This window comes from Ranitomeya imitator, chromosome 4, assembly GCF_032444005.1.
Source record: "Ranitomeya imitator isolate aRanImi1 chromosome 4, aRanImi1.pri, whole genome shotgun sequence".
Classification (NCBI taxonomy): domain Eukaryota; kingdom Metazoa; phylum Chordata; class Amphibia; order Anura; family Dendrobatidae; genus Ranitomeya; species Ranitomeya imitator.
In genome coordinates, this window is record NC_091285.1 from 423,364,911 (window position 1) to 423,391,702 (window position 26,792).

A 26,792-nucleotide genomic window follows, 5' to 3' on the forward strand; every position below is an offset into this window, starting at 1 on the left:
AGTCTTTTGTGGTAATTGTGGATGAGGTTCTTTATTTTCTCAGATGGTAAAGCTGCCCACTCTTCTTGGCAAAAACACTCCAGTTCCTGTAAATTCCTGGGCTGTCTAGCATGAACTACGTGCTTGAGATCTCCCCAGAATGGCTCAATGATATTGAGGCCATGATACTGAGATGGCGACTCTAGAATCTTCACTTTGTTGTGCTGTAGTTAATGACTGGTCGACTTGGCTTTGTGTTTTGGATTGTTGTCATGTTAGAACGTCAAAGTATGTCCCATGCGCAGCTTCCGGGCTGATGATTCAAAATTTGACTCCAATATTTACTGATAACGTGTTGCATTCATCTTTCCTTAAACTTTGACCAAGTTTAATGTGCCTTTGTAGCTCACACATCCACAAAACATCAGCAATCCACCTCTGTGCTTTAAAGTAGGAATGGTGTTCCTTTCATCATAGGCCTTGTTGACCTCTCTCCACATGTAACGCTTAGGTTTGTGGCCAAAAAGTTCAATTTTAGTCTCATCACTCCAAATTACCTTGTTCCAGAACTTTTGAAGCTGGTCTCTGTGCTGTTTTGTGCATTGTAGGGGAGCGACTTTGTGGCATTTGCACAGTAATGGCTTTCTTCTGGCGACTCGACCATGCACCCCTTTTTTTTTTCCAAGTGCCTCTTCATCGTGCATCTTGAAACAGCCACACATCTAGTTTTCAGAAAGTCCTGTATTTCAGCTGATGTTATTTGTGGGTTTTTCTTTGCATCCCAAACAATTTTCCTGGCAGTTGTGGGCGACATTTTTGTTGGTCTACCTGACTATGGTTTTGTTTTTACAGAGCCCCCGATTTTTCATTTTTGTATCCCTTTCCTGTTTCATACTGTTCAACTACCTTTTCCTGTAGATCAATTGACATTTCTTTTGCTTTCCCCATGATTCACCATCCAGAACCGTCAGTGGCTGGAAGAAAGATGCAAGAGTCTGTCTGGATCTCAAACTCACTCAGCTTTTATGCACACACCGATGACAAGCAAACAAGTCACAGGTGAGGATGTTCCCTTTAGTAACCATTCAAACCCATTTGTGTCAACTTCTGTGCATGTTATCAGGCCTAAATTACCAGGGTATGTGAACTTTTGATCAGGGTCATTTGGATGTTTTGGGTTGCCATCATGATTTAAAAATAGGAATTTTTGCGTACACACTGTAAAATCCTTTTCTCCGAGCCACTCATTGGGGGACAAAGGACCGTGGGTGTATGATGCTGCCACTAGGAGGCTGACAATAAGTAAATACAAAAAGGGTTAGCTCCTCCTCTGCCTTATACACCGCCCACTGGCTCCGGATAGAACCAGTTTAGTGACCAAGCAGTAGGAGATTAACAAAAAATTAACCGTAGGTACAACATGTCAAAACTAACACTCATCATAGGCAACAGACCAAAAAGGAGTGGGTGCTATGTCCCCCAATGAGTGGCTCGGAGTAAAGGACTTTACTGTAAGTACACAAAAAACCCTATTTCTCCATCGCCACATTGGGGGACACAGGACCGTGGGACGTCCCAAAGCAGTCCCTGGGTGGGAAATTACAACATAACAGAGTAAACTCGTGGCACCTGCTGTCTAAAGGTGCGCTACTGCTGCCAGCAAAATTCGTCTACCCAGACTCGCATCTGCAGATGCCTGAGTATGGACATTATAATGCTTTGAGAAAGTATGCAGGCTACACCAGGTCGTAGCTTTGCAAACCTGCTCAGCAGACGCTTGATGCCAAATAGCCCATGAAGCACCCACCGACCAAGTGGAGTGTGCCCTGGATCCCCGCTGGGATAGGCTTGCCTCTAACGCGATAAGGTTCTTGAATAGTCGACCGAATCCATCTGGCTATTGTCGACTTAGAAGCGGCCAATCGCTTCCGGTGTTCGGCCGGGAGCACGAACAGAGCTTCCGTCTGTCGAAAAGGTGCAGTCCTAGATACATACTTTCTGAGAGCCCTTACAAGATCCAAGGAGTGAAGAGCCTTCACGCGGTGTGCCGGGTCAGGACAAAACAAAGGAAGTACGATATCCTCGTTAAGGTGGAAGGAAGACACCACTTTTGGAAGAAAGGTAGGAGACAGTCTGAGGACCACTTTGTCTCGGTGGAATGTAAGAAAAGGCGCTCGACAGGAAAGAGCAGCCAACTCAGACTCTTCTGATCAAAGTAATTGTGACAAGAAAAGCCACCTTCCAAGAGAGGAGAGATAGATGTCCTGCAACGGCTCAAAGGGCGATTCCTGCAGGACGCCTAGGACCAGATTAAGGTCCCAAGCCTCTAGAGGTGCTCTATAGGGAGGCAATAAAAGGGAGACTCCCTGAAAGAACATTCTCATCTGGGGTTTGGAAGCAATTTTACACCGGAAAAGCACTGACAAGGCAGAGACTTGCCCCTTAAGGGAGTTTGGCGATACCCCAAGTCCAGGCTGGACAGAGGTACCTTGGCATTGAACCAGGAAGCCATCAGGTCTACATCCGGAGTACCCCAACAAAGGCAGATCTGTTGGAAAATGTCCTGATGGAGAGACCACTCTCCCAAGGCAAGGCCTTGATGGCTTAGGACGTCCGCGGCCCAGTTTTCCACACCTGGAATGTGAACGGCCGATATGACCTTTCGGCCCAGCGAAGAATGTGTTCTACCTCGCGTATTGCAGCCATGCTGCGGGTGCCACCCTGATGATTGATATAGGCCACAGCCGTGGCATTGTCCGACTGGATATGGATGGGGCGGCCTGCTAGATGATGGAACTGCCGCAGGGACAGCCAAATCGCACAGATCTCCAGGACATTGATTGGAAGGCGAGACTCTTGAGGAGACCAGCTCCTGTGGGCAGTGTGATGATGAAAAACAGCTCCCCAGCCAAGGAGGCTGGCATCGGTAGTGGTTGCCAGCCAATGGACTGGGAGGAAGGACTTCCCTTGGAGAAGGTAGGCCCGGAGCATCCACCATTGGAGTGCCTGCTTGAGCCGAGGGGGTCAGTGGACACGGTTGGTTGAGGGAAAAAGGACTCTTGTCTCAAGCGTCCAACAGTGCGTGCTGTAGGGGACAAAGAGGCAGTTGCGCAAACGGAATTCCCTCTATTGCGGCTACCATCTTCCCGAGAATCCTCATGCCGAAACGGATGGAACAGGGAGACAGTTGACTGAGCTTCCGGACCCCTTTTTTGAAGAGCTAGGACCTTGTCCCGAGGGAGAATCACCAACCCTCGGGAAGGGTCCAGAGTCATGCCCAGGGAGGAGGAGATCTACTGAGCTGGGACAGGAGATGATTTTTTTAAGTTGATTAACCAGCCCAGCCGAGAAAGAGTATCCAAAGAAATGTGGACGCACTCCTCGCAGGCTTGGAAAGATGGGACTTTGACCAGTAAATTGTCTAGATAGGGGAGAACGACTAGGCCCCGAGAGTGTAGGATGGCTATGACAGCCGCCATGACCTTTGTGAAGACTCTGGGGGCGGGGGCGAGGCCGAAAGGTAAGGTCATGAACTGAAAATGTTCCCCGTGGACAGCGAAGCGAAGGAACCTTTGGTGAGGAGGGAAGATTGTAATGTGAAGATACGCATGCCGAATGTTGATGGAGGCTTAAAACTTTCGTTCTCTGGGACCAAGATAATGACCCAGTCTCAGCGAAGTGACTCGATGGCCTGGAAAAAGCCCGAGCTCGCATTCCCGCTTCGGAAGGCAAAAAAACGGGTTGGAGGGGGGGTTGGGGGGGTTGGGGGGGAGGAAAATTCAATTTTGTATCTGAAGGACACCAGATCCCTGACCCACTCGTCGTGAACGACTGCAAACCAGATATGGCGAAACAGGAGATGGCGGCCGCCTACTTTGCTGGTGTCATCCGGACAAAGTTGCGAGTCATTTAGTTGAAGATCTTTGGGGTCTGGATCCCCTAGATCTAGACTGCATGGGACGGCCATTCCAGGAGTGGGTGGGCTTGTACGAGGTCTGTGGACTTTTGTCTCTGACAGCGCGACGCCCTGAACCGGGGGAACTGGCCGTAGAGGACCACCCGTAATTGCTGCGAAAGGACTGAAAACGAGCGTGTCGCTGTCGGCGGATTGGTTGCCTAAATCTCTGCCTGGGAAGGGATTTACTCTTCCCTCCTGTAGCATCTGAAATCAGTTGGTCCAGCTTTTCACCCAATAAGCAACCATTAAGATAGGGAAGGGACATTAAGGACATTTAGATGCAGAGTCCGCTCGCCAGTTCCTCAGGCATAGTGCCCTTCTAATCGCCACTGCGCTTGAAGCTGTAAGTGCAGAGCAATTAGCCACATCCAGGGAAGCGTTTACTTGATGGGGGATCCTTCTTTCACGGACAGAAGAGTTTCAGAGGACAAAAGGGAAATGGGAGGATCCACTGGAGGAGATTCTGTGCATTGTTTGCGGAGGTCAGGAGAGAAAGGATATCTGGACTCCAGAGATCTCTGACCTGCAAAGCGTTTGTCCAGACGCTCCCTATGTCACCCAACTATGTCCTGGAACTCCGGGTGATTGGCAAACACCCTATAAAGACGTTTGGTTCTTTTGAAGGACTCTGCAATATCCATATGGGAAGTTGCAGGTTCCTCGTCGACCTGCAGTGACTGGTTGACGGCCTCAATGAGACTATCTACAGTAGTCTGAAAACCTGGCAACTCTAGATCAAGGGGCCCATCAGACTCGGGTTCAGAGTCATGGTCGCTTAAGGCACCTGGAGAGAGATAGCGGGAAGCAGAGCTAACAGATGCCGAGGCACCGGAGGGCCTGTGGGATGAGCTATGTACACGGTTCCTAGATGCCCATTTGTGTCTGGAATGAGAACGGCCCCTGCAAGCTGATCGTTCTCCTGCTGTAGGCGAATTTTCTTGGACAGGCGGATTAGTGGTCTCGCTCCTGAATTGATCCTGGAGGTACTCAATCACTTTAGTCAACGAAGCCATAGATTGCAAGAGTGACAAAGCCCACTCAGGGGGACTGGTCACCGTGGGCTCAGTCGCGGTGGGGGGCTCCTGAGTGAATTTAGGGTCACAAGCATGACAGAGTGGAACAGTCTGCCCGCTTGGTAGCGCAGCCTGACAGGAGGTGCAAGAAGTGAAAAATAATGTGTTTTCAAAGACTTTTTGGAGGTTTTAGGTAGAGACATGTTGTACCCTATTAAGTTGCAAAAATACTGCAGGGATGTTGCAGCTGTAAAAAATCAGCGTAGAACTATGTGTGCGGCTGAAATATTAGCGGAGCACCTTGGTGGCTATATGAAGGGGGGACCTGCGGCAGTGTGGCAGAGTGCTTACCCAGGTCAGTGCCGTGTCTCAGCAGTGCAGCGCTGTCCCTGTGCAGGTGTAGCGGTGTGGTCCCTTCGGTGTTAGAGGGGCTGAAGATGGCCGCCGAGATTAGAAAATAGGGATTTTTGTGTACTCACCGTAAAATCCTTTTCTCCGAGCCATTCATTGGGGGACACAGACCGTGGGGTGTATGCTGCTGCCAATAGGAGGCTGACACTAAGTGATACAAAAAAAGTTAGCTCCTCCCCTGCAGTATACACTCTCCTGCTGGCTCTCAGCTAACCAGTTCGGTGCAAAAGCAGTAGGAGATCAATAACAATATATGAGCGTATAGCATGTCATATTCTAAAAAACAAGCATAAACTAATAACAGGGTGGGAGCTGTGTCCCCCAATGAATGGCTCGGAGAAAAGGATTTTACGGTGAGTACACAAAAATCCCTATTTCTCCTTCGCCTCATTGGGGGACACAGACCGTGGGATGTCCCAAAGCAGTCCCTGGGTGGGGACAACAATAGATCAGGCCCTGTGCAACCGCTACTTACAAGTGCGCCACCGCGGCCTGCAGAGTCCGCCTGCCCAGACTCACATCTGTGGAAGTGTGGGAATTATAGTGCTTCAAGAATGCATGCGGACTGGACGAATCCGCAAGCTTGCAGGCGTGCCTTGCTGACGCCTGGTGCCTAGAACCCTTGATAGACAGGGAGATAGGCTGACATCTAGCACGGAAGGACTCCTGGATGGTGAAAAGAATTCACCATGTTATCATGGTCGATGAAACGGCTAAACCCTTCCTGAAAAAGTCAGGAAGCCTTCCTCTACCGTCAGGAAGCCCAAATAAAACGTCCAACCTTCAGAAGGACGCCGTCCTCAAGACGTACCTACTCAGAGCACTCACTTCGTCCAGAATATGGGGGAACTATGCCCTCATAACAGTGGTAATACAGTACCACCTTGGTAACAAGGGATGGAGATGGCCTGAGGACAACCTTGCCTCGAAGGTAATAAGGGAAAAAAGTCTGAAAGAGCAGAGAAGCTAGCTCCGAAGACTCGTCAGAGAGAATATCGCAGAGGAGAACGGGACGACTTTCCCTGATAGTAAAGTCTGCCCGGATGAAAAAGGAGCCTACTGTAAGGCTCCTAGGAATAATAAGGTGCCAATGATCTAACGGTATGCGATAGGGAAGAACTACGTGTGAAAACTCCCTGTGAGAAAGTCCCTACTTGCAGTTGTGCTGCGATAAGGCGAGAAGATACTAGCTCCGCAAACAAAAAACGGACGTGGTCAGTGCGGATCTCTGAGGATCACTGCGGCCCCTTTCAGCTTCTGAAAGGCTTTCGGAAGCAGTGGAAGGGGAGTTATGGAAACTGGTACCACGGCAGAACCAGAGCATGGAGAGCGATGGCTCTTGGATCTCGAGGCCGAACCACGAACTCGAGTACATTGGCCTTCAGTCTGGATGTCATCCCACCTACAACTGGAGAGCTCCAGTAAGGACAGATCTGATGGAAGACTTCGGGGTGAAGTTCCCACTGACTTGAGGCGGGACCCTGACGGCTGAATTTGTTTGCCGTTCAGAGTTCTACTTCTGGGATATATACTGCCGAGATCACCGAATAATAGACTTCGGCCCATCAGAGAAAGTGAAGTACCTCGGTCATGGCGCCTGACCGTGGGTACCTGCTAGATGACTGACGTAAGGCACCGCCGTGGCATTATCCAATTGAATTCGGATGGGGTGACCTGCCAGAAGGCAGTGGACCTGCTGTAAGACTACCGTTCGGATCTCCAGAACAATGATGGGGAGAAGACTGGCATTGGTAGTTACTAATAACCATTGAAGCGGGAGAAAGGCCCTGGATGAAGAAGGAGCTCAGAGACTATTGTCTGAAAGTCTGTTTGACTTGCTGAAAACGAGCGGAGCGAAGGAAACAGCTTCCATTGTCGTCACCATTTTTCCTCAGAACTCTCTTAGCAAATCGAATGAAATGAGGGGGTGAGTAATCAAGTCCTCAGAACTTTCCTTGCGCGAGCTCCCTGTTGAAGGGCCATGACCTTGTCTCAAGGAAGAATTACCATCCTTCTAGAAGTGTGCAGGATCATCCTCAAAAAGGATATTTGCTGGGCTGGAAATGAGGAGAACTTGTCTAAGTGTAGCTGCCAGCCCAGGAGAGAAGGTATCGCAAGAGATATAGACGACTCAGCGTAGTCCTGGAAGGGCGGCTAGACAGACCAAACAGGGCAGGACGAGCACGCCTCTAGAGAGCAAGAGAAACATGACATCCGCCATGACCCGAGCGAACACTCTGGGTGCGGAAGCAAGGCCGAAGGACAAGGTTGTGACTTGAAAATGCTGTTGACGAATGGAAAGGCGAAGGAATTTTTGCAGAGGGCAAGCAAACCGAATGACGATGGATGCCGGAAACTGCACCTTTTTCTGTTGAAGTAATGGCTGAGCGGAGGAACTCCATCCAAAGAAGGAGGACTATGTCAAAGGTTGTTAGAAGTTTGAGGTCCAGGGTCGATCTTACTTTTCGTTCCCCTGTTTGGAACCAAGATCCCTTAGATCTAGACTGTGCTGGACAATCCTTATACAATCCTTTGTCAGACTCCCACTCAAAGGATTTGATTGGCCAGTTGTTGCTGGTGTGAATCAAGGTAGTTAAGGTCTCCAGCCAGGAGACCATAGCTCTAGCAATCCATGCGGCCGCTAGGGAGGATAGAGCGCTGGACCCGAAGCCACAAGACGGAACAAACCAGATTTGCTATCTGACAGTCCGTGGTATTTTTAATGGATGACCCATCAGGTAGGGATACTGGTAGGTATACCACAGGAGATTCTACCCGGTTAATCTGCCCCATGGCAGAATGTGCGGCTGCATCCAGCAGGTCAGTCTCTTGCCATCTCCTCTTTTCACGGTGCAGAGATAAAAATTAGGAACCCTCGATCCATCAACCTCTTAACAGGGAAGTGGAGAGGAATTGTCCGCCTTCTTGCATCATCCACTAAATAGTGGTGATGCAGAGGGGGGAGCTCGTACACCAAAAAAGGGTGCCTCTATATGTCCACAGAATTCAGGTCTCCAGGTGGACAGGACAGGTTGACTGGCGTTAGGCCTGGATGCAGAAAAGGAAACATGGAGACGACACTCCGTGTGCCCGTCTGTTGATGGTGTGGAGAGATCGGTGCCCTTTAAAGGACCCGTCGCCCTTAAAAAACAGGCCAGGCATGGCATCCCACGTAGAGGCTTCTGTCCAGTGAATCGCTTATCCGAATTGAATGGCAAATGCTCTCGAGGGAGTTTAGTCTCTGAAGCTCTGGCAAGCTCAGGCAATATCCAATCCATATTCAGAGCCTTGTTGTCATCAAATCATTGGTGAGGGAGCAGGAAACGAAAAACTTCCGTTTTCTAGATGCCTGTATGTTTCTAGACGCCTGCACGTTTCTAGAATACTTGCGGCCCCTGCTAGCCGACGGCTCCCATGTAGGATAGGGACCATGTATATTGGTCCTGCGAGCACTCCAAGCACAGAGGGTACACAGAGGGATTCAATCTCTTGGTCAGAGAACCATGGATTGGTCAGTGAAGAAGTCCACAGAGGGGAACTAGAGGATAAAGCTGGGGCCGGCGGCGGAGGGCTCCTCGGACTGATCAAGCGCCTTTAAGACCAGGAAATACTGGTCATACGCCTTTAAGACCAGGGAATACTGGTCATGCGCTTTTAAGACCAGGGAATACTGGTCATGCGCCTTTAAGACCAGGGAATACTGGTCATGCGCCTTTAAGACCAGAGAATACTGGTCATGCGCCTTTAAGACCAGGGAATACTGGTCATGCGCTTTTAAGACCAGGGAATACTGGTCATGCGCCTTTAAGACCAGGGAATACTGGTCATGCGCTTTTAAGACCAGAGAATACTGGTCATGCGCCTTTAAGACCAGGGAATACTGGTCATGCGCCTTTAAGACCAGGGAATACTGGTCATGCGCTTTTAAGACCAGGGAATACTGGTCATGCGCCTTTAAGACCAGGGAATACTGGTCATGCGCCTTTAAGACCAGAGAATACTGGTCATGCGCCTTTAAAGGGACTCTGTCACCTGAATTTGGCGGGACTGGTTTTGGGTCATATGGGCGGAGTTTTCGGGTGTTTGTTTCACCCTTTCCTTACCCACTGGCTGCATGCTGGCTGCAATATTGGATTGAAGTTCATTCTCTGTCCTCCGTAGTACATGCCTGCACAAAGCAATCTTGCCTTGCTCAGGCGTGTACTATGGAGGACAGAGAATGAACTTCAATCCGATATTGCAGCCAGCATGCAGCCAGCGGGTAAGGAAAGGGTGAATCAAACACCCGAAAACTCCGCCCATATGACCCAAAACCAGTCCCGCCAAATTCAGGTGACAGGTTCCCTTTAAGACCAGGGAATACTGGTCATGCACCTTTAAGACCAGGGAATACTGGTCATGCACCTTTAAGACCAGAGAATACTGGTCATGCACCTTTAAGACCAGAGAATACTGGTCATGCACCTTTAAGACCAGAGAATACTGGTCGTGCACCTTTAAGACAATACTGGTCATGCACCTTTAAGACCAGGGAATACTGGTCATACGCCTTTAAGACCAGGGAATACTGGTCATGTGCTTTTAAGACTAGGAAATACTGGTCATGTGCCTTTAAGACCAGGTACTTCCTTACCCGGGTACTGATGTAGAGTCGATGTGCCCCTTTAATGCAAAAATACTGTCACCCCAGTGTGAGCTGGCCGGGTGGACCAAGATGGCCACCGGGAGCTGCAGAGTTGATAAAATCTCGCAGAGAGCGAGAAGCGCCAATTTGGGGGGGCGGAGCCACAGACACGATGTTGAATAGGCCTAAGCCGGGGCCTAAATTTCTGTAGCCGGCGGACGTCACCAGTGGGTCGTTCCAGGCAAGACTTCCAGGATGCGGCTTACAAATCGGCCGAAGCCAGGGACTAAATTTTTGCAGCCATCCAGAGCGTTACCTCAGAGAGGTGGGCCACAGGGGAGTGGCTGAGGCTGCCTGTCAGCATGTGAATATCCCACTGAAAATGGATCCACTCACCATTGGTGCACGTCCCGGCATGGAGCCGCCGCGGATGTGGGTTTCAGCGCTGTTCTATGCAGCGTGGACGGTGCAGGGATACTCAATCCATCATCCGTTTGTTAGGGAGGTGGAGAGGACCCGTCCGCCTCCTTGTGCCATCCGCTTTCACAGTGGTGGGACAGTGGGGGCTACTCGGACGCCATAGAGAGGGGCCTCTGTACATCCACGGAGTTCAGTCCGGGTGGACAGGGTCAGTTGTCCGGCATTAGGCCTGGCTAAAGGAGAGGATACATGGACGCGACACTCCATGTGGTCGCCTGCTGCTAGTGTGGGGAGATCGGGACCATGAAAGGAACCGTCGTCCCTGAAGTGAGCTCAGGCATGGCTTCCCACGTCGCAGCAAAGGGTACGGTGAGGTATACTCGCCGTGCTCGCCTGTTGATGGTTCGGGGGAGATCGGAACCTTGAAAGGAACCGTCGCCCCCTTCACTCCGTTAATTAAAAAATAAAAACGTTGGGGTCTGAAACAAACCCATGTGCCTCCTACAGACACTAAGCAAGAACTGGTTAGCTGAGAGCCAGCAGGAGGGTGTATACTGCAGGGGAGGAGCTAACTTTTTTTGTATCACTTAGTGTCAGCCTCCTATTGGCAGCAGCATACACCCCACGGTCTGTGTCCCCCAATGAGGCGAAGGAGAAAGTGCTACTCGCAGTGTACGAGAAGCGCCAGACCGGTGGGCAGGGCCTTGGGCGTGATGCACACTGTGGGCGGAGTTTACAACCTGCGGCCTAGTTAAGGTCAAAGCCGGGGGTAAATTAGCTGTGCCCGGCAGAGAGAAGGCCGCCGAAACTCACCGCTGAAGCTGGAGGATCAATTCCTGTGCGGCGAAGGTAGTAAGCGGGGGGACGGTGCAGGAACCCTTGATCCAGCATCACCTTTGATGGGGGGGTGGAGAGGGACCGTCCAGCTCCATGCAGCACTGCTGTTCATTCAGTGGTGGTGCAGAGAGGGGCGGCCGGACGTCATGGGAAGAGAGCCTCTGTGTATCCCAAAGGTTCGCTCCCCTAGGATTTCACAGGGCCGAGTCCGGCTGTTGGCATCCCACGTCGCAGGAGAGGGTATGGAGAGGCGCCACTCGCCGTGGTCACCTGTTGATGTTTGGGAGAGATCGGCCCCTTGAAAAAGTGTCCGGCGCCCCAGTCTTCCTCTTACGCAAATGGTTAAAAATACAAAAATAAAAGTAAAAAAGTATGGTCTGAATAACAGACACAGTGTGCTTCCTACGGACACCAAGCATGAACTGGTTCTATCCGGAGCCAGTGGGCGGTGTATACTGCAGAGGAGGAGCTAAACCTTTTTGTATTTACTTAGTGGCAGCCTTCTAGTGGCAGCAGCATATACCCACAGTCCTGTGTACCCCAATGTGGCGATTGAGAAAGAGAAAACACAGTAGTTTGACAATAAATGGCTTCACCCAATCACTAACCATGAGTGGAGAAAAAGTTTAGATGTTCTCTTTCATATTCTCTGAAAAAAGGCCAAGAAAGTAAAAATTCTGCCAGGGTATGTAAACTTTTGAGCACAACTGTAAATATCATTGAATGACATATTCCAGTTGCAAATCTTTATTCATTACATAGTGGAATGCGTTGAGAACAAAAAAAAATGATCACTGTAAATCAAAATCAATATTCCATGAAGGTTTGGATTTGGTATGATACTCAAAATCAAAGTGGAAAATCAAATTACAGGCGGATCCAACTTCAGTGGAAATTCCTCAAGACAAGGAAATTATGTTCAGTAGTGTGTGGCCTCCATGTGCCTGAATGACTTCCCTACATTGTTTTGGCATGCTCTGGATGAGGCGGCAGATGCTCTCCTGAAGGTTCTCCTCCCAGACCCAGATTAAAGCATCATTCCACTCCTGGAAAGTCTGTGGTGTAACGGGGGCATTGGTGGATGGAAAAAGACATGTCCCAGATGTTTTTGATTGGATTCAGGTCTGGGGACAGGCAGGCCGGTCCAGAGCACCAATGTATTCATCAGACAAGAACTGTACACACTTCAGCTACATGAGACCTACATTGTCATGCATCAGAATGAACCCAAGGTCCAGTACACTTGCATATGGTCTCACAATGGGTCTGAGGATCTCATCCCGGTACCTAATGGCAGTCAGGGTACGACTGGCCAGCACATGAAGGGCTGCGCGGACCTCCAAAGACATGCCTTCCTGCATCATTACTGACCCACTGCCAAACCAGTTATGTTGGAGGATGTTGCAGGCATCAGAATGTTCTCCACAGCAACTCCAGACTGTCACATGTGCTCAGTGTGAACCTCTCATCCGTGAAGAGCACAGGGTGCCAATGATTATTACAAATCTTGGTGTTATCTGGCAACTGCCAATCGCCCTGCTCGGTGTTGGGCTGTAAGTCCAACACCCACTTGTGGACGTCGGTTCCTCATACCACCCTCATGGAGTCTGTTTCTGACAGTCTGAGAAGACACATGGATGTTAGAGTATTGCTGGAGGTCATTTTTGCAGTGCTCTGGCACTGCTCCTCCTTGCACAAAGGAGAAGGTAGCGATCCAGCTACTGGGTTGTTGCCCTCCTACGGCCCCCTTCATGTCTTCTGGTGTATTGGCCTGTCTCCTGGTATCTGCTCCATGATCTGGACACTGTGCTGACAGACACAGCTACCCTTCTTGCCACAGCTCGCATTGATATGCCATCCTGGATGAGTTGCAGTACCTGACTAACTTCTGTGGGTTGTAGACACCGCCTCATGCTACTGTACCTCTGGGGTGAGAGCAATGACAAAATGCAAAAGTGACCAAAACAGCAGCCAAAAAAGAGGAGAACAGAAAATGGTATATGGTCACACCATGCAGTGCCACTCCTTTATATGGGTTGTCTTGATAATTGCCTATCATTTCTACCCGTTTGTTCACTTTGCACAACAGCAGGATTCAATTATTCACACTCAATGTTGCTTCATAACTGGACAGGTTGATTTTACAGAAGTGTGATTGACTTGGAGTTACATTATGCTGTTTAAGTGTTCCATTTTTTCAGGACTGCATATTATATACATACACACACTGGATAGAATGCCAAGGGTATTAACTGTGTGCATGTCTGCGCTCATTTATTCTTTATAAAGTGATATGTTTTTAAAATTTTCAATTCCTGTCATCACCAATTGTATATCATTAACCCCTTACAGACACATGATGTTAAGTTACTTCACATGCTGGGTCCCCGAATTTGATGTGGGCTCAGGAACTGAGCAAAGATTTTCCTGACACATTCAGCCATCATCTGCTTGTACCAGCGGGGCATGGAGCAGAGCGCCACCCACATCTGTTAACTTGTTATATGCCACTGTCAATCTCTGATAGCGGCATTTAGAGTGCGAATGTTATTCCATGAGCCTAAGCGTTGCAATCGTGGCACTGATGAGTTGCCATGATAGCATGTAGTCTGCAGAAGTCCCAAGTACCAATAAATTAAATAAAAAAATCAGTTATATGTGGACTGTGAAAATTTAAGTCAGTGGTCAGTCCAGTCAAAAATATATTGTACAATTTCTACAGTTACTATCCAAATGTATGCATCTCCACGGTAACATAATACTAATCTTATAGTGATACTTTACATTTCCTCTTAATTTTTGCTATCATAAAGTTATCCAGAGTGGTTTATGGTCGACCTAAATCCATATAATCTATGGTAGAAACCCATGGCAGTCAATTTGTGATTCAAGAAAATGTTGTTTGGGGAACAATTTGATCAGTATTCACAATTTTCATCAGCAGCCTAAGCATGAAACCCGTTGATGAACCAGTAGGACACTTAGTTGGAGAAAAGGTTAACGGAAGGAATACCTACTTGAAATGTCATCACCCTGCTGTTCCAGAGAATTCTGACTGCCTCGGACATCCCAGGATGGGGGACTATACTTTCTGCGTGTCACATACTGTCGGCCTATTGTCTTCTTAGCATTCTTCACAAGATTTTTAGAGATGGTCCTTGGAGAAATAATTTGCACAAGCCACAAGACAAGTTATAAAGGAAATCTCCACAATCAAGCAGCATCTTTGCACATTCCTAGAGCAAGGCCAAGATTACAGATCATATTTTAGTGGCATACTCATTTGTAATGGAAAACAGCCACTAAGATTTGACTGTGTGAATAGGGCCTTATGCTCCAAAATTACCAGTGCAACCCAACAGAAAAGTCAATGCATATTACAGGAAAAGAATAACTATACAAGCAAATAAATATTAAGCCGCAAGACAAGAAGAGTCCACCACAAAGCATGACGTAGAGTAGGAAAGAAAAGACACAGAACTACAACAAAAGAACCAGATAGCATACAGTAAAGAATCTACCATCCGTTTTCAATTAGGAACCCAACACTGAGCGATATGTGCTAACATTGGTGGAATCTAATGGCGCATTAATGGAGATCGTTCTTCACCAATCTTTCTGCACTTGTTTCATGGGATTTGGGAACTTAAAACCCGTACACGGTTCAGCTATTCAGATATTAGACTAGTAAACACTAATTCAGACTGTAACTACAGGTTGTTGTAATCCACTACATTGCATGGTCTGCATAATTGATTCCAACCGTGGATATAGTGCTTCCTTTGTATCTAAATAACATACCAACCTACATGTCTGTCCATCGATCACATATCAGTCTACCATATATTAATCATCATGAAACAACAGACCTTACCCACAAACTCATAGTCTACAAAATACTAAATTAGCTACTACTGATTTTAAATCAAACTACTAGACACTGGCGCTGACCACTAGGGGAGGACAAAAAAAGGTGTACAGTTGCTGCTGGTGAATAACAGGTGCTGTGTCTGACCCGGTTAGTGCATTAAACCAAGAGGAATATAAAAAATAATATTCACCGCGCTACTGTTGTACCACTTGGTCTAAAAGGACAAAAAAGTAGAGTGTCCAAAACGATGCAGCTATTAGTGATATATTCACAGTAGATTGTGCTAATGTACGTGTTTGTTTAGTATATTTGCTTATTACTTACTCCGATGACAGGCAAGGAGTGATGAAAAAGCTTGTCTGTTTGGTAGAACTGCTGGTGTGAATATATGATGGATCTCGATGAGAGACTTAAAGATGGCTGGCTACAAATGTAAAGATATGATGTACTGGGAATATATTGGGACCACAGTGTATTGCAGGAAAAAATACCTATGAATTAATGGTACTTACTGACTGATATCTGCTGATAGTAAGCAGTTAATCTGATGTTGGCTTGTATGCCATGTTAATGCTCTTAATCCATCATTAAATGATTGGCTATATTAAGCCAGGTATCAAATGGAGCCGACTTGGTACAGCTGCTGGATAGTATGAGGATAATATCGGCAAGGGATCCTGTACTGGCATCCCGTGATGTCGTATGTCTGAAAACCACTTACTTGAGTAATATCGGTGGTGGTGCTGCTTTTTCCTTATACATTTTCCATTCCCCCCCCCCCCCCCCCCCCCTTTATGTTTTTATTGATATTTCCTTTTTATTCTCATTTTTTTAATTTAATTTTCGTAAACATATTTTTAATCTCAAAATTCTATTTTCATAATAAAGGTGATTTACCAATCTTACTACCAACTACATCCACATGACACATTTGTCCCGTTGACATCTGCCAACGTCAGATTAACTGCTTAGTATCAGCAGATATATCAGTCAGTAAGTACCATTAATTCATAGGTATTTTTTCCTGCAATACACTGTGGTCCCAATATATTCCCAGTACATCGTATCTTTACACTTGAAGTCAGCCATCTTTAAGTCTCTCATCGAGATCCAGCATATATTCTCACCAGCAGTTCTACCAAACAGACAAGTTTTTTCATCAATCCTTGCCTGTTATTGAAGTAATAAGCAAATATACTAAACAAACATTAGTACAATCTACTGTGAATATATCACTAATTGCTGCATCGTTTTACTAGTTTCCACTTTTGTACATTACCTACTCTCACGTCACCAAGAGAAATCGCTAACCTTCTCCACCACAAGAGTAAGTACACTCTACTTTTTTGTCTTTCTAGACCAAGTGGTACAACAGTAGCGTGGTGAATATTTTTTTTATATAGCTACTACTGATTGTTCTGTGGCCATGTCTTGAAGACACTTAGCTCAAATCATACTCCTCTGAGAGCACGGGTAAGTATTTCATCAGACGTAGGCCTCCTTAAGATGTCCGATTTTCTTATGTACAAGAAAAAAAAGCAGACCAATTTCTTTGATCGGAGTTTGATCAGAGTGTGGTCAAAGTGTCATCAGTTTCTCTTGTACGTGAAGATAAAAAAACAAAAACAAAACAAAAAAAACAACACATTTCTCCAGTCTAACAGTTTGTATAAAATTCTTCGCACTCTGATGTCCAAGTTACATCCGATTTTTTTCACGGACCCATAGATTTGCATTGCTGATGTTGATCTGATCCTTAGATCAAAATCGAACACGGAAACAGTCCCATAGACTATCACACGTATGAATGTTATACATGAATACAACAGATAGCACTCATACGAGAAAATCAGACATGTGAATGAGCCCAGAGTTCATTCCCCCACTCCCCCCCCCCCCCTCTCTAATTTGGGGTGAAAGAAGTCGTGCAGTAGTCTTATTCTTTTTAAACCATAACCCCTACCATTTTCATACTCGCTAATATTCTAGATTTGCCCTCGTCGGCATCAAACTTAGCTCAGCTGCTGCAACACAAGCACAAAATGCTATGTTCCCACAATCCGTTTCTGTTGAGTTTTTATGCTGTAAAGTTTCTGCACTATTTTTTATGTAAATTAGGTTACTTGCGTTTTCTTTTTTCATTGCATTTATGTGATTTTTATTACATGCGCTTTTAACGCATTTTTCGTTTATTTGGTGTGTCATGCTTTAAAGATGTACAAAGATATAGATATCCATGAGATATATAAAATTAGTGTCTTGCATGTGTATTTTACTGTATATGTATTAGCCTAATAAAAAAGAAATGAAGTGAGCCCCCCCCCCCCCTTCCTCCATTCCCAGCCTAAAAATACAAGCCCACAGTCACCCAAGAAGTGGCGCTTCACATTAGACGTGTCAATTCTGGCACTTTGCCGGGCTCTTCCCAATTGTTCTTGAGCATTGGCAATCTGGGTAATGGCAGGTGATGTCAGCTGTTATTTGTTAAAAATCACAGCTGGCATTAAGCCATGGGGGCTACTAATGTGGGCTCCCCCATTACGAACCCAGAAACACCAATGTTACTTACCGGTAGCAGGTTTTTCCGAAACCCATGACGGCACACCTGAGACAGGGAATCCGCCCAGTCAGGACAGGAAACCCTACTGACAATGAAAGGGTGGTACCTCTGTCGTTTCAGTTGGTTTTCAGAGCATGAGAGGCCCCCCCTGGTTAGTACACATGGCAAATTCATCACTTCTTCATATGAACTAAAAACACCCAAAAACTATAGTGCACACCGAAAAGGTGATAAAGGGGGGGAATATACAGGTGCCATCATGGGTTCCGGAAAAACCGGCTACCGGTAAGTAACCTTGGTGTTTTCCCTTCCCCCAAAACACCACACCTGAGAGACTTTTGTAGAATGAAACCTTAGGGAGGGACCACCGCTTGCAGTACCCTTCTACCAAAGGTTAGGTCAGCAGAGGAAGAAGATCGAGTCGGTAGTGTTTGAAAAAAGTTGAGGGTCAGGACCAGGTAGCGGCCTTGCAAATTTGGTCAATCGATACCTCAGCTCTCTCTGCCCAGGAGGCAGCCACGACTCTGGTGGAGTGAGCCTTGATGCCATCAGGAACCGGAGTGCCACTCGCAGAATAGGATAAGACTAATGGCCTCCCTGATCCATCAAGCAATGGTACTTTTAGCTACCCCACACCCTTTTTTACTACCCTGAAAGGCTACAAATAGGGTGTGGTCTTTCCTCCACTGACTAGTCATGGTCATGTATTGTAACATAGATCTTCTTACATCTAACATATGGAACTTTTGTTCCCCAGGATTTTTAGGATGATTACAAAACGATGGTAAAGTAATCTCCTGACTCCTATGGAATTTTAGGACCACTTTGGGGAGACACGCCGGGTCTGGTCTTCGAATTATCCTGTCGTCAAAAACCTGAGTATAAGGAGGGCATATCAACAGAGCTTGTAAATCACCTACCCTACAGGCCGATGTTAGGGCTACCAGTAGGACAGTATTCAGGTTGAGTAATTTAGTTGACCACTCCTGCAAAGGCTCAAAAGGGTCTTTTGTTAAGGCTTCTAAGACAATTTAGATCCCAAGGAGGGATTTTGGGGATAATAACCGTCCTAGACCTGCCATAGGATTTTATGAATCATGAAACCCACCTATTTGATGCTAGGTTGCAGTTGTATAGGGCCCCCAAGGCTGAAACTTGAACCTTAAGGGTGCTAGTTGCTAATCTGAGTTGCAACCCTGCCTGCAGGAACTCTAGGATGGGTCCCACTGGAGCTACATCCCCCAAAAGTTCACCCAGGAAGTCAAGAAACTTTTTCCACGTCCTACCGTAGATTCTAGATGTTCTAGGCTTTCTGCTTTTCAAAAGGGTGGAGACTAACCCTGGTGAGAATCCTTGGCTACTCCGTAACACCCTCTCAAATTCCAGGCTGCCAGATGGAAGCCCATCACCTGAGAGTGGGTCACTGATCCCTGGGTTAACAGGTCCGGAACTGCTGGCAGAATCCATGGGTCTGTTAATGACATCCGCCTTAGAAGGGAGAACCATGGCCCTCTTGGCCAGAATGGAGCTATGAGTTATTTTTGCTCGGTCTTCTCTGTTCTTCCGGACTACTGTTGGAATCATCACTATCATCTACCGCAAAAGGATGTTCTCTTGGGTTTAGGGAGCAACATTTTTGTTGTATAAGGTGGCAAATAAGTCTATTTCTGGTGTACCCCAGGCTTGTATTATTTGTTGCAACACCTCGGGGTTCAAGGACCATTCCCCCTTTCTCAGACCTCTGCGACTCAGGAAGTCTGCCTGTGTGTTTTCTACACCCCTTATGTGTAGTGCTGTGAGGGATGACAGGTGTTGTTCTGCCAACTGGAAAAGTAGATTTGACACCTCCATGAGGCCCCGGGACCTCGTCCCCCCTTGGTGATTGATATAAGCCACCACTGCTCGATTGTCCTTCATGATTCGAGTATGGCGGCCCTGGAGCAAGGGGAGAAAATGTGTCAAGGCCTTTTCCACTGCTCATATTTCTTTTTCGTTTGAGCCATGATTCCTTTCTTGGAAGGACAAGGTTCCATGTACTGAATGAGACCTCAGATGAGCCCCCCAACCTATTACCGCTTGCGTCGGTCGTAACGATGTCTTCGACCGGTTTCTGCCACTGTACCCCCATTGTGAGATGTTCCCTCACAGTCCACCAAATTAGGGAATCTCTTAAGCCCTGAGAAAGACAGATTTCCTTCCAACTGCCCTCTTAACAGTTTCTGAGCTGACAGAAGTTCCCACTGCAGTTGTATCAGGTGGAATTGTGCCCATCCTACAGCCAGAATGCAAGACATTAATGAGCCTAGTAGGGACATTGCTTTTCTTAGGGTCATCGCTGGCTGATGTATTGCTGTACTGGTCAAGTTGATTATTTTGGCTACTTTGTTCTCCGGAAGGAGGCAGAGCTGACGCTCGGAGTTCAGTAATCCTAGGAAGGACTGCACTTTTACTGGAACTAACTTTAATTTGGGGATATTTATTATCCATCCCAGCTCTATTAGAGTTGATGTTACAACTATTACATGATGGGAGCATTGGGTCTCTGTCTTCCCTACCACAAGCAAGTCGTCCAGGTATGGGACAATCACTACATCCCGGGATCGGAGGTATGACATTACCTCTACCATCACCTTGATGAAGGCCCTGGGAGCTGCAGACAGGCCGAATGGAAGGGCTGTATATTGTTAATGCTTCACTTGGTTTTGTATGTAGAGCGCTACTCTAAGTATTTCCGATATTCCTGATGTATTGGGATATGATAATATGCATCTTTTAAGTCTATTACTGCCATGAAAAAGTGAGGGAACAGAAGCTTGGTGGTTGTGTTGATGGACTCCATCTTGAAGGAGTAGTTCTCTACTGATTGATTGAGCTTTCTTAGATTTACTATGGTTCTCCAGAAGTCATCTGGTTTTTGTAACAGAAAGAGGGGGGAGTAAAACCCCCTTCCTTCCTCCAGAGCCGGGACTTCCTGCAAGACATTTTTGTGAACAAGTCCGAGGACTTCTGTTTCCAGAGCAGATTGCTCCTGCTGGGACTTCCTCCGGGGAGTGATTACAAAATTGTGCCTGGGTGTATGGATGAATTTTATTTTTAGGCAGTCTTTAATAATGTTTAAAACCCAGGTGCACGGGGAGATGTTTATCCAGGCCGGAAAGAAGAGGGAGAGCCTTCCTCCAACCTCTGATGTAATGTTATTGGGGGGATTTTTTTGCTGATGTAGAGGGCCCTTTGAACATATAGCCCGATCCCCTTTTATCTTTAAACTCCCAATTTCTTTTTTTATCTCCTGGGGGACGACCTCTGTTAAATCTTCTTTGAAAGTTTTTTTGGGATCTCTAGAGAAACTTGGAAAGGCTTTCTTTTTATCTCCTGCATGTTTCAAGATCTCAAGCTTTTTTCCAAAAAAGAATTGACAGTCGCATGGGATGGAGCACAGTTTATGTTTAGACGGCAAACCCCCCAGACAACTTTTAAGCCATAGGGCTCTCCTTGCCGCATTGGTTAAGCCCGCTGCTCTAGCTGTTAATCTTGCAGAATCCGCAGAGGAATCTGCCAAAAAAGCTGCTGCTCCTTGCGCTAAGGATATATTTGCAAGGATATCACTTCTAGGAACTTTATCCTTTAGCTGATCTTCTATCTGCTGTAGCCAGACCATGAGAGCACGAGCCGTACATGTCCCAGCTATTGCTGGTTTGAAGCCCCCAGCCGAAGCTTCCCAGATGTGTCTCAAAAAACTGTTTTTTTGACAAGCGGGTCTTTTGGGACACCTGAATCTTCTAATGGAAGGGACGATTTTTTCAAAGATTTAGCAACCGCACCGTCAATTTTAGGGATTTTCTCCCAGGATTCGCAGTCTTTTTCCTCAAAACAGGAACACATGGGCTACTTGCACAGTGAACAAGTCTGTAAGAACATGTTCACACACCACCAAGAAACCTGAAGACACAAAAGAGAATGGTAAAACCAAAAACACTCAGTTTGAAAAAATGTTTGCAGTAATCCGCAAGTGCTAGTAAAAGATGTAAATAACAGGGTATTTGGTTGATACGTTTTTTGCAAAAAATGTATACTAAGCTGCTCTACCAATCTTCACGGTATACCCATATCAGAGCAGTCCTAACTAATGTATGCAATCCCTATCTGATGTATTTAAAAACCTGATCATCTGTATATTACCTGTGTGAACAGGGTTCAGAGAGGAAAAATCCATGTGTGCATACAGGGCAGAACAGCTTTTGTGCAGCTAGCCCAAGAGGAGTGGTGGAACTCCCCAGTCTTGTAGACACAAGAGAACAATCATGGAAACAGGAACACATGGGCTACTTGCACAGTGAACAAGTCTGTAAGAACATGTTCACACACCACCAAGAAACCTGAAGACACAAAAGAGAATGGTAAAACCAAAAACACTCAGTTTGAAAAAATGTTTGCAGTAATCCGCAAGTGCTAGTAAAAGATGTAAATAACAGGGTATTTGGTTGATACGTTTTTTGCAAAAAATGTATACTAAGCTGCTCTACCAATCTTCACGGTATACCCTTATCAGAGCAGTCCTAACTAATGTTAGCAGCTTAGTATACATTTTTTGCAAAAAACGTATCAACCAAATACCCTGTTATTTACATCTTTTACTAGCACTTGCGGATTACTGCAAACATTTTTTCAAACTGAGTGTTTTTGGTTTTACCATTCTCTTTTGTGTCTTCAGGTTTCTTGGTGGTGTGTGAACATGTTCTTACAGACTTGTTCACTGTGCAAGTAGCCCATGTGTTCCTGTTTCCATGATTGTTCTCTTGTGTCTACAAGACTGGGGAGTTCCACCACTCCTCTTGGGCTAGCTGCACAAAAGCTGTTCTGCCCTGTATGCACACATGGATTTTTCCTCTCTGAACCCTGTTCACACAGGTAATATACAGATGATCAGGTTTTTAAATACATCAGATAGGGATTGCATACATTAGTTAGGACTGCTCTGATATGGGTATACCGTGAAGATTGGTAGAGCAGCTTAGTATACATTTTTTGCAAAAAACGTATCAACCAAATACCCTGTTATTTACATCTTTTACTAGCACTTGCGGATTACTGCAAACATTTTTTCAAACTGAGTGTTTTTGGTTTTACCATTCTCTTTTGTGTCTTCTTTTTCCTCAAAAGGATATCTCCTTTTTGATGAAGAAGGCAAGGTTTTCTCGAGTTTTTTCCATTCTTTTTCGAACAATGCTTTGATTTTTGCATTGACCGGAAACGTACATTTCCTTTTTTCTTCTAACCCGCCAAACATGACATCCTCAAGTGACCTAGGAATCTTTTCCTCTTTAAGACCCATTGCAGACCTGACCGCTTTTACTAGTTTTTCTACATCCTCAGTTGGAAAACATGGTCGACCCCCTGTATCACTGAGGAGGAATCTGAGGACTGGAAAGAGGCGGAGGAGGTAGAGGGAGACCAGGATGATTTATGACTCTCCCGTTTCTGAGAGGCATCCAAAACCGAAGACTCCTTGCAGCTTTTCCTCCCTGTTTTTTTAAAGGGCCAGTTTTAAGGAGTCTTATCTCTGCCTGTGTTATGGCTTTAAGGCTAGTGGCGAAATAGGGATTTTTGTGTACTCACCGTAAAATCCTTTTCTCCGAGCCATTCATTGGGGGACACAGACCGTGGGGTGTATGCTGCTGCCAATAGGAGGCTGACACTAAGTGATACAAAAAAAAAATTAGCTCCTCCCCTGCAGTATACACCCTCCTGCTGGCTCTCAGCTAACCAGTTCGGTGCAAAAGCAGTAGGAGATCAATAACAATATATGAGCGTATAGCATGTCATATTCTAAAAAAACAAGCATAAGCTAATAACAGGGTGGGAGCTGTGTCCCCCAATGAATGGCTCGGAGAAAAGGATTTTACGGTTGAGTACACAAAAATCCCTATTTCTCCTTCGCCTCATTGGGGGACACAGACCGTGGGACGTCCCAAAGCAGTCCCTGGGTGGGGACAACAATAGATCAGGCCCTGTGTAACCGCTACTTACAAGTGCGCCACCACGGCCTGCAGAGTCCGCCTGCCCAGACTCACATCTGTGGAAGTGTGGGAATTATAGTGCTTCAAGAATGCATGCGGACTGGACGAATCTGCAAGCTTGCAGGCGTGCCTTGCAGACGCCTGGTGCCTAGGACACTTGATAGACAGGGAGATACGCTGACATCTAGCACGGAAGGACTCCTGGATGGTGAAAATAATTCACCATGTTATCATGGTCGATGAAACGGCTAAACCCTTCCTGAAAATGTCAGGAAGCCTTCCTCTACCGTCAGGAAGCCCAAATAAAACGTCCAACCTTCAGAAGGATGCCGTTGTCAAGACGTACCTACTCAGAGCACTCACTTCGTCCAGAATATGGGGGATCTTATTCCATTTTGTGGACTGGAGCCAAAAGAGATGAGGGAAGAACTAAGCCCTCATAACAGTGGTAATACAGTACCACCTTGGTAACAAGGGATGGAGATGGCCTGAGGACAACCTTGCCTCGAAGGTAATAAGGGAAAAAAGTCTGAAAGAGCAGAAAAGCTAGCTCCGAAGACTCGTCAGAGTGAGAATATCGCAGAGGAGAACGGGACGACTTTCCCTGATAGTAAAGTCTGCCCGGATGAAAAAGGAGCCTACTGTAAGGCTCCTAGGAATAATAAGGTCCCAATGATCTAACGGTATGCGATAGGGAAGAACTACGTGTGAAAACTCCCTGTGAGAAAGTCCCTACTTGCAGTTGTGCTGCAATAAGGCGAGAAGATACTAGCTCCGCAAACAGAAAACGGACGTGGTCAGTGCGGATCTCTGAGGATCACTGGGGCCCCTTTCTGCTTCCGAAAGGCTTTCGGAAGCAGTGGAAGGGGAGTTATGGAAACTGGTACCATGGCAGAACCAGAGCATGGAGAGCGATGGCTCTTGGATCTCGAGGCCGAACCACGAACTCGAGTACATTGGCCTTCAGTCTGGATGTCATCCCACCTACAACTGGAGAGCTCCAGTAAGGACAGATCTGATGGAAGACTTCGGGGTGAAGTTCCCACTGACTTGAGGCGGAACCCTGACGGCTGAATTTGTTTGCCGTTCAGAGTTCTACTTCTGGGATATATACTGCCGAGATCACTGAATAATAGACTTCGGCCCATCAGAGAAAGTGAGGAACCTCGGTTATGGCGCCTGACCGTGGGTACCTGCTAGATGACTGACGTAAGGCATTGCCGTGGCATTATCCAATTGAATTCGGATAGGGTGACCCGCCAGAAGGCAGTGGACCTGCTGTAAAACTACCGTTCGGATCTGCAGAACAATGATGGGGAGAAGAAGACTGGCATTGGTAGTTACTAATAACCATTGAACCGGGAGAAAGGCCCTGGATGAAGGAGCTCAGAGACTATTGTCTGAAAATCTGTTTGACTTGCTGAAAACGAGCGGAGCGAAGGAAACCGCTTCCATTGTCGTCACCATTCTTCCTCAGAACTCTCTTAGCAAATCGAATGAAATGAGGGGGTGAGTAATCAAGTCCTCAGAACTCTCCTTGTGCGAGCTCCCTGTTGAAGGGCCATGACCTTGTCTCGAGGAAGAATTACCATCCTTCTAGAAGTGTGCAGGATCATCCTCAAAAAGGATATCTGCTGGGCTGGAAATGAGGAGAACTTGTCTAAGTGTAGCTGCCAGCCCAGGAGAGAAGGTATCGCAAGAGATATAGACGACTCAGCGTAGTCCTGGAAGGGAGGCTAGACAGACCAAACAGGGCAGGACGAGCACGCCTCTAGAGTGCAAGAGAAACATGACATCCGCCATGACCCGAGCGAACACTCTGGGTGCGGAAGCAAGGCCGAAGGACAAGGTTGTGACTTGAAAATGCTGCTGACGAATGGAAAGGCGAAGGAATTTTTGCAGAGGGCAAGCAACCCGAATGTCGATGGATGCCGGAAACTGCACCTTTTTCTGTTGAAGTAATGGCTGAGCGGAGGGACTCCATCCAAAGAAGGAGGACCATGTCAAAGGTTGTTAGAAGTTTGAGGTCCAGGGTCGATCTTACTTTTCGTTCCCCTGTTTGGAACCAAGATCCCTTAGATCTAGACTGTGCTGGACAATCCTTATACAATCCTTTGTCAGTCTCCCGCTCAAAGGATTTGATTGGCCAGTTGTTGCTGGTGTGAATCAGGGTAGTTAAGGTCTCCAGCCAGGAGACCATTGCTCTAACAATCCATGCGGCCGCTAGGGAGGATAGAGCGCTGGACCCGAAGCCGGAACGAACCAGATTTGCTATCTGACAGTCCGTGGTATTTTTAATTGATGACCCATCAGGTAGGGATACTGGTAGGTATACCACAGGAGATTCTACCCGGTTAATCTGCCCCATGGCAGAATGTGCGGCTGCATCCAGCAGGTCATAGTCTCTTGCCATCTCCTCTTTTCACGGTGCAGAGATAAAAATTAGGAACCCTCGATTCATCAACCTCTTAACAGGGAAGTGGAGAGGAATTGTCAGCCTTCTTGCATCATCCACTAAATAGTGGTGATGCAGAGGGGGGAGCTCGTACGCCAAAAAGGGTGCCTCTATATGTCCACAGAGTACAGGTCTCCAGGTGGACAGGACAGGTTGTCTGGCGTTAGGCCTGGATGCAGAAGAGGAAACATGGAGACGACACTCCGTGTGCTCGTCTGTTGATGGTGTGGGGAGATCGGTGCCCTTTAAAGGACCCGTCGCCCTTAAAAAACAGGCCAGGCATGGCATCCCACGTAGAGGCTTTTGTCCAGTGAATCGCTTATCCGAATTGAATGGCAAATGCTCTCGAGGGAGTTTAGTCTCTGAAGCTCTGGCAAGCTCAGGCAATATCCAATCCATATTCAGAGCCTTGTTGTCATCAAATCATTGGTGAGGGAGCAGGAAACGAAAAACTTCCGTTTTCTAGATACCTGTATGTTTCTAGATACCTGTATGTTTCTAGATGCCTGCACGTTTCTAGAATACTTGCGGCCCCTGCTAGCCGACGGCTCCCATGTAGGATAGGGACCCTGTATATTGGTCCTGCGAGCACTCCAAGCACAGAGGGTACACAGAGGGATTCAATCTCTTGGTCAGAGAACCATGGA

The 26,792-nt window shown here is 46.8% G+C and overlaps 1 protein-coding gene across 7 annotated transcripts in view; it reads right to left on the reverse strand.

The window, feature by feature from the left end:
- The window catches only part of SBF1 (SET binding factor 1), a 260,258-nt gene that overhangs the window by 76,976 nt on the left and 156,490 nt on the right, over nucleotides 1-26,792 (reverse strand). For all 7 annotated transcript variants that reach the window (XM_069765474.1, XM_069765471.1, XM_069765468.1 and 4 more), the window contains one exon: nucleotides 14,260-14,399. In XM_069765474.1, coding sequence (XP_069621575.1) covers nucleotides 14,260-14,399 — 140 coding nt within the window. The remainder of the gene's footprint in view (nucleotides 1-14,259; nucleotides 14,400-26,792) is intronic.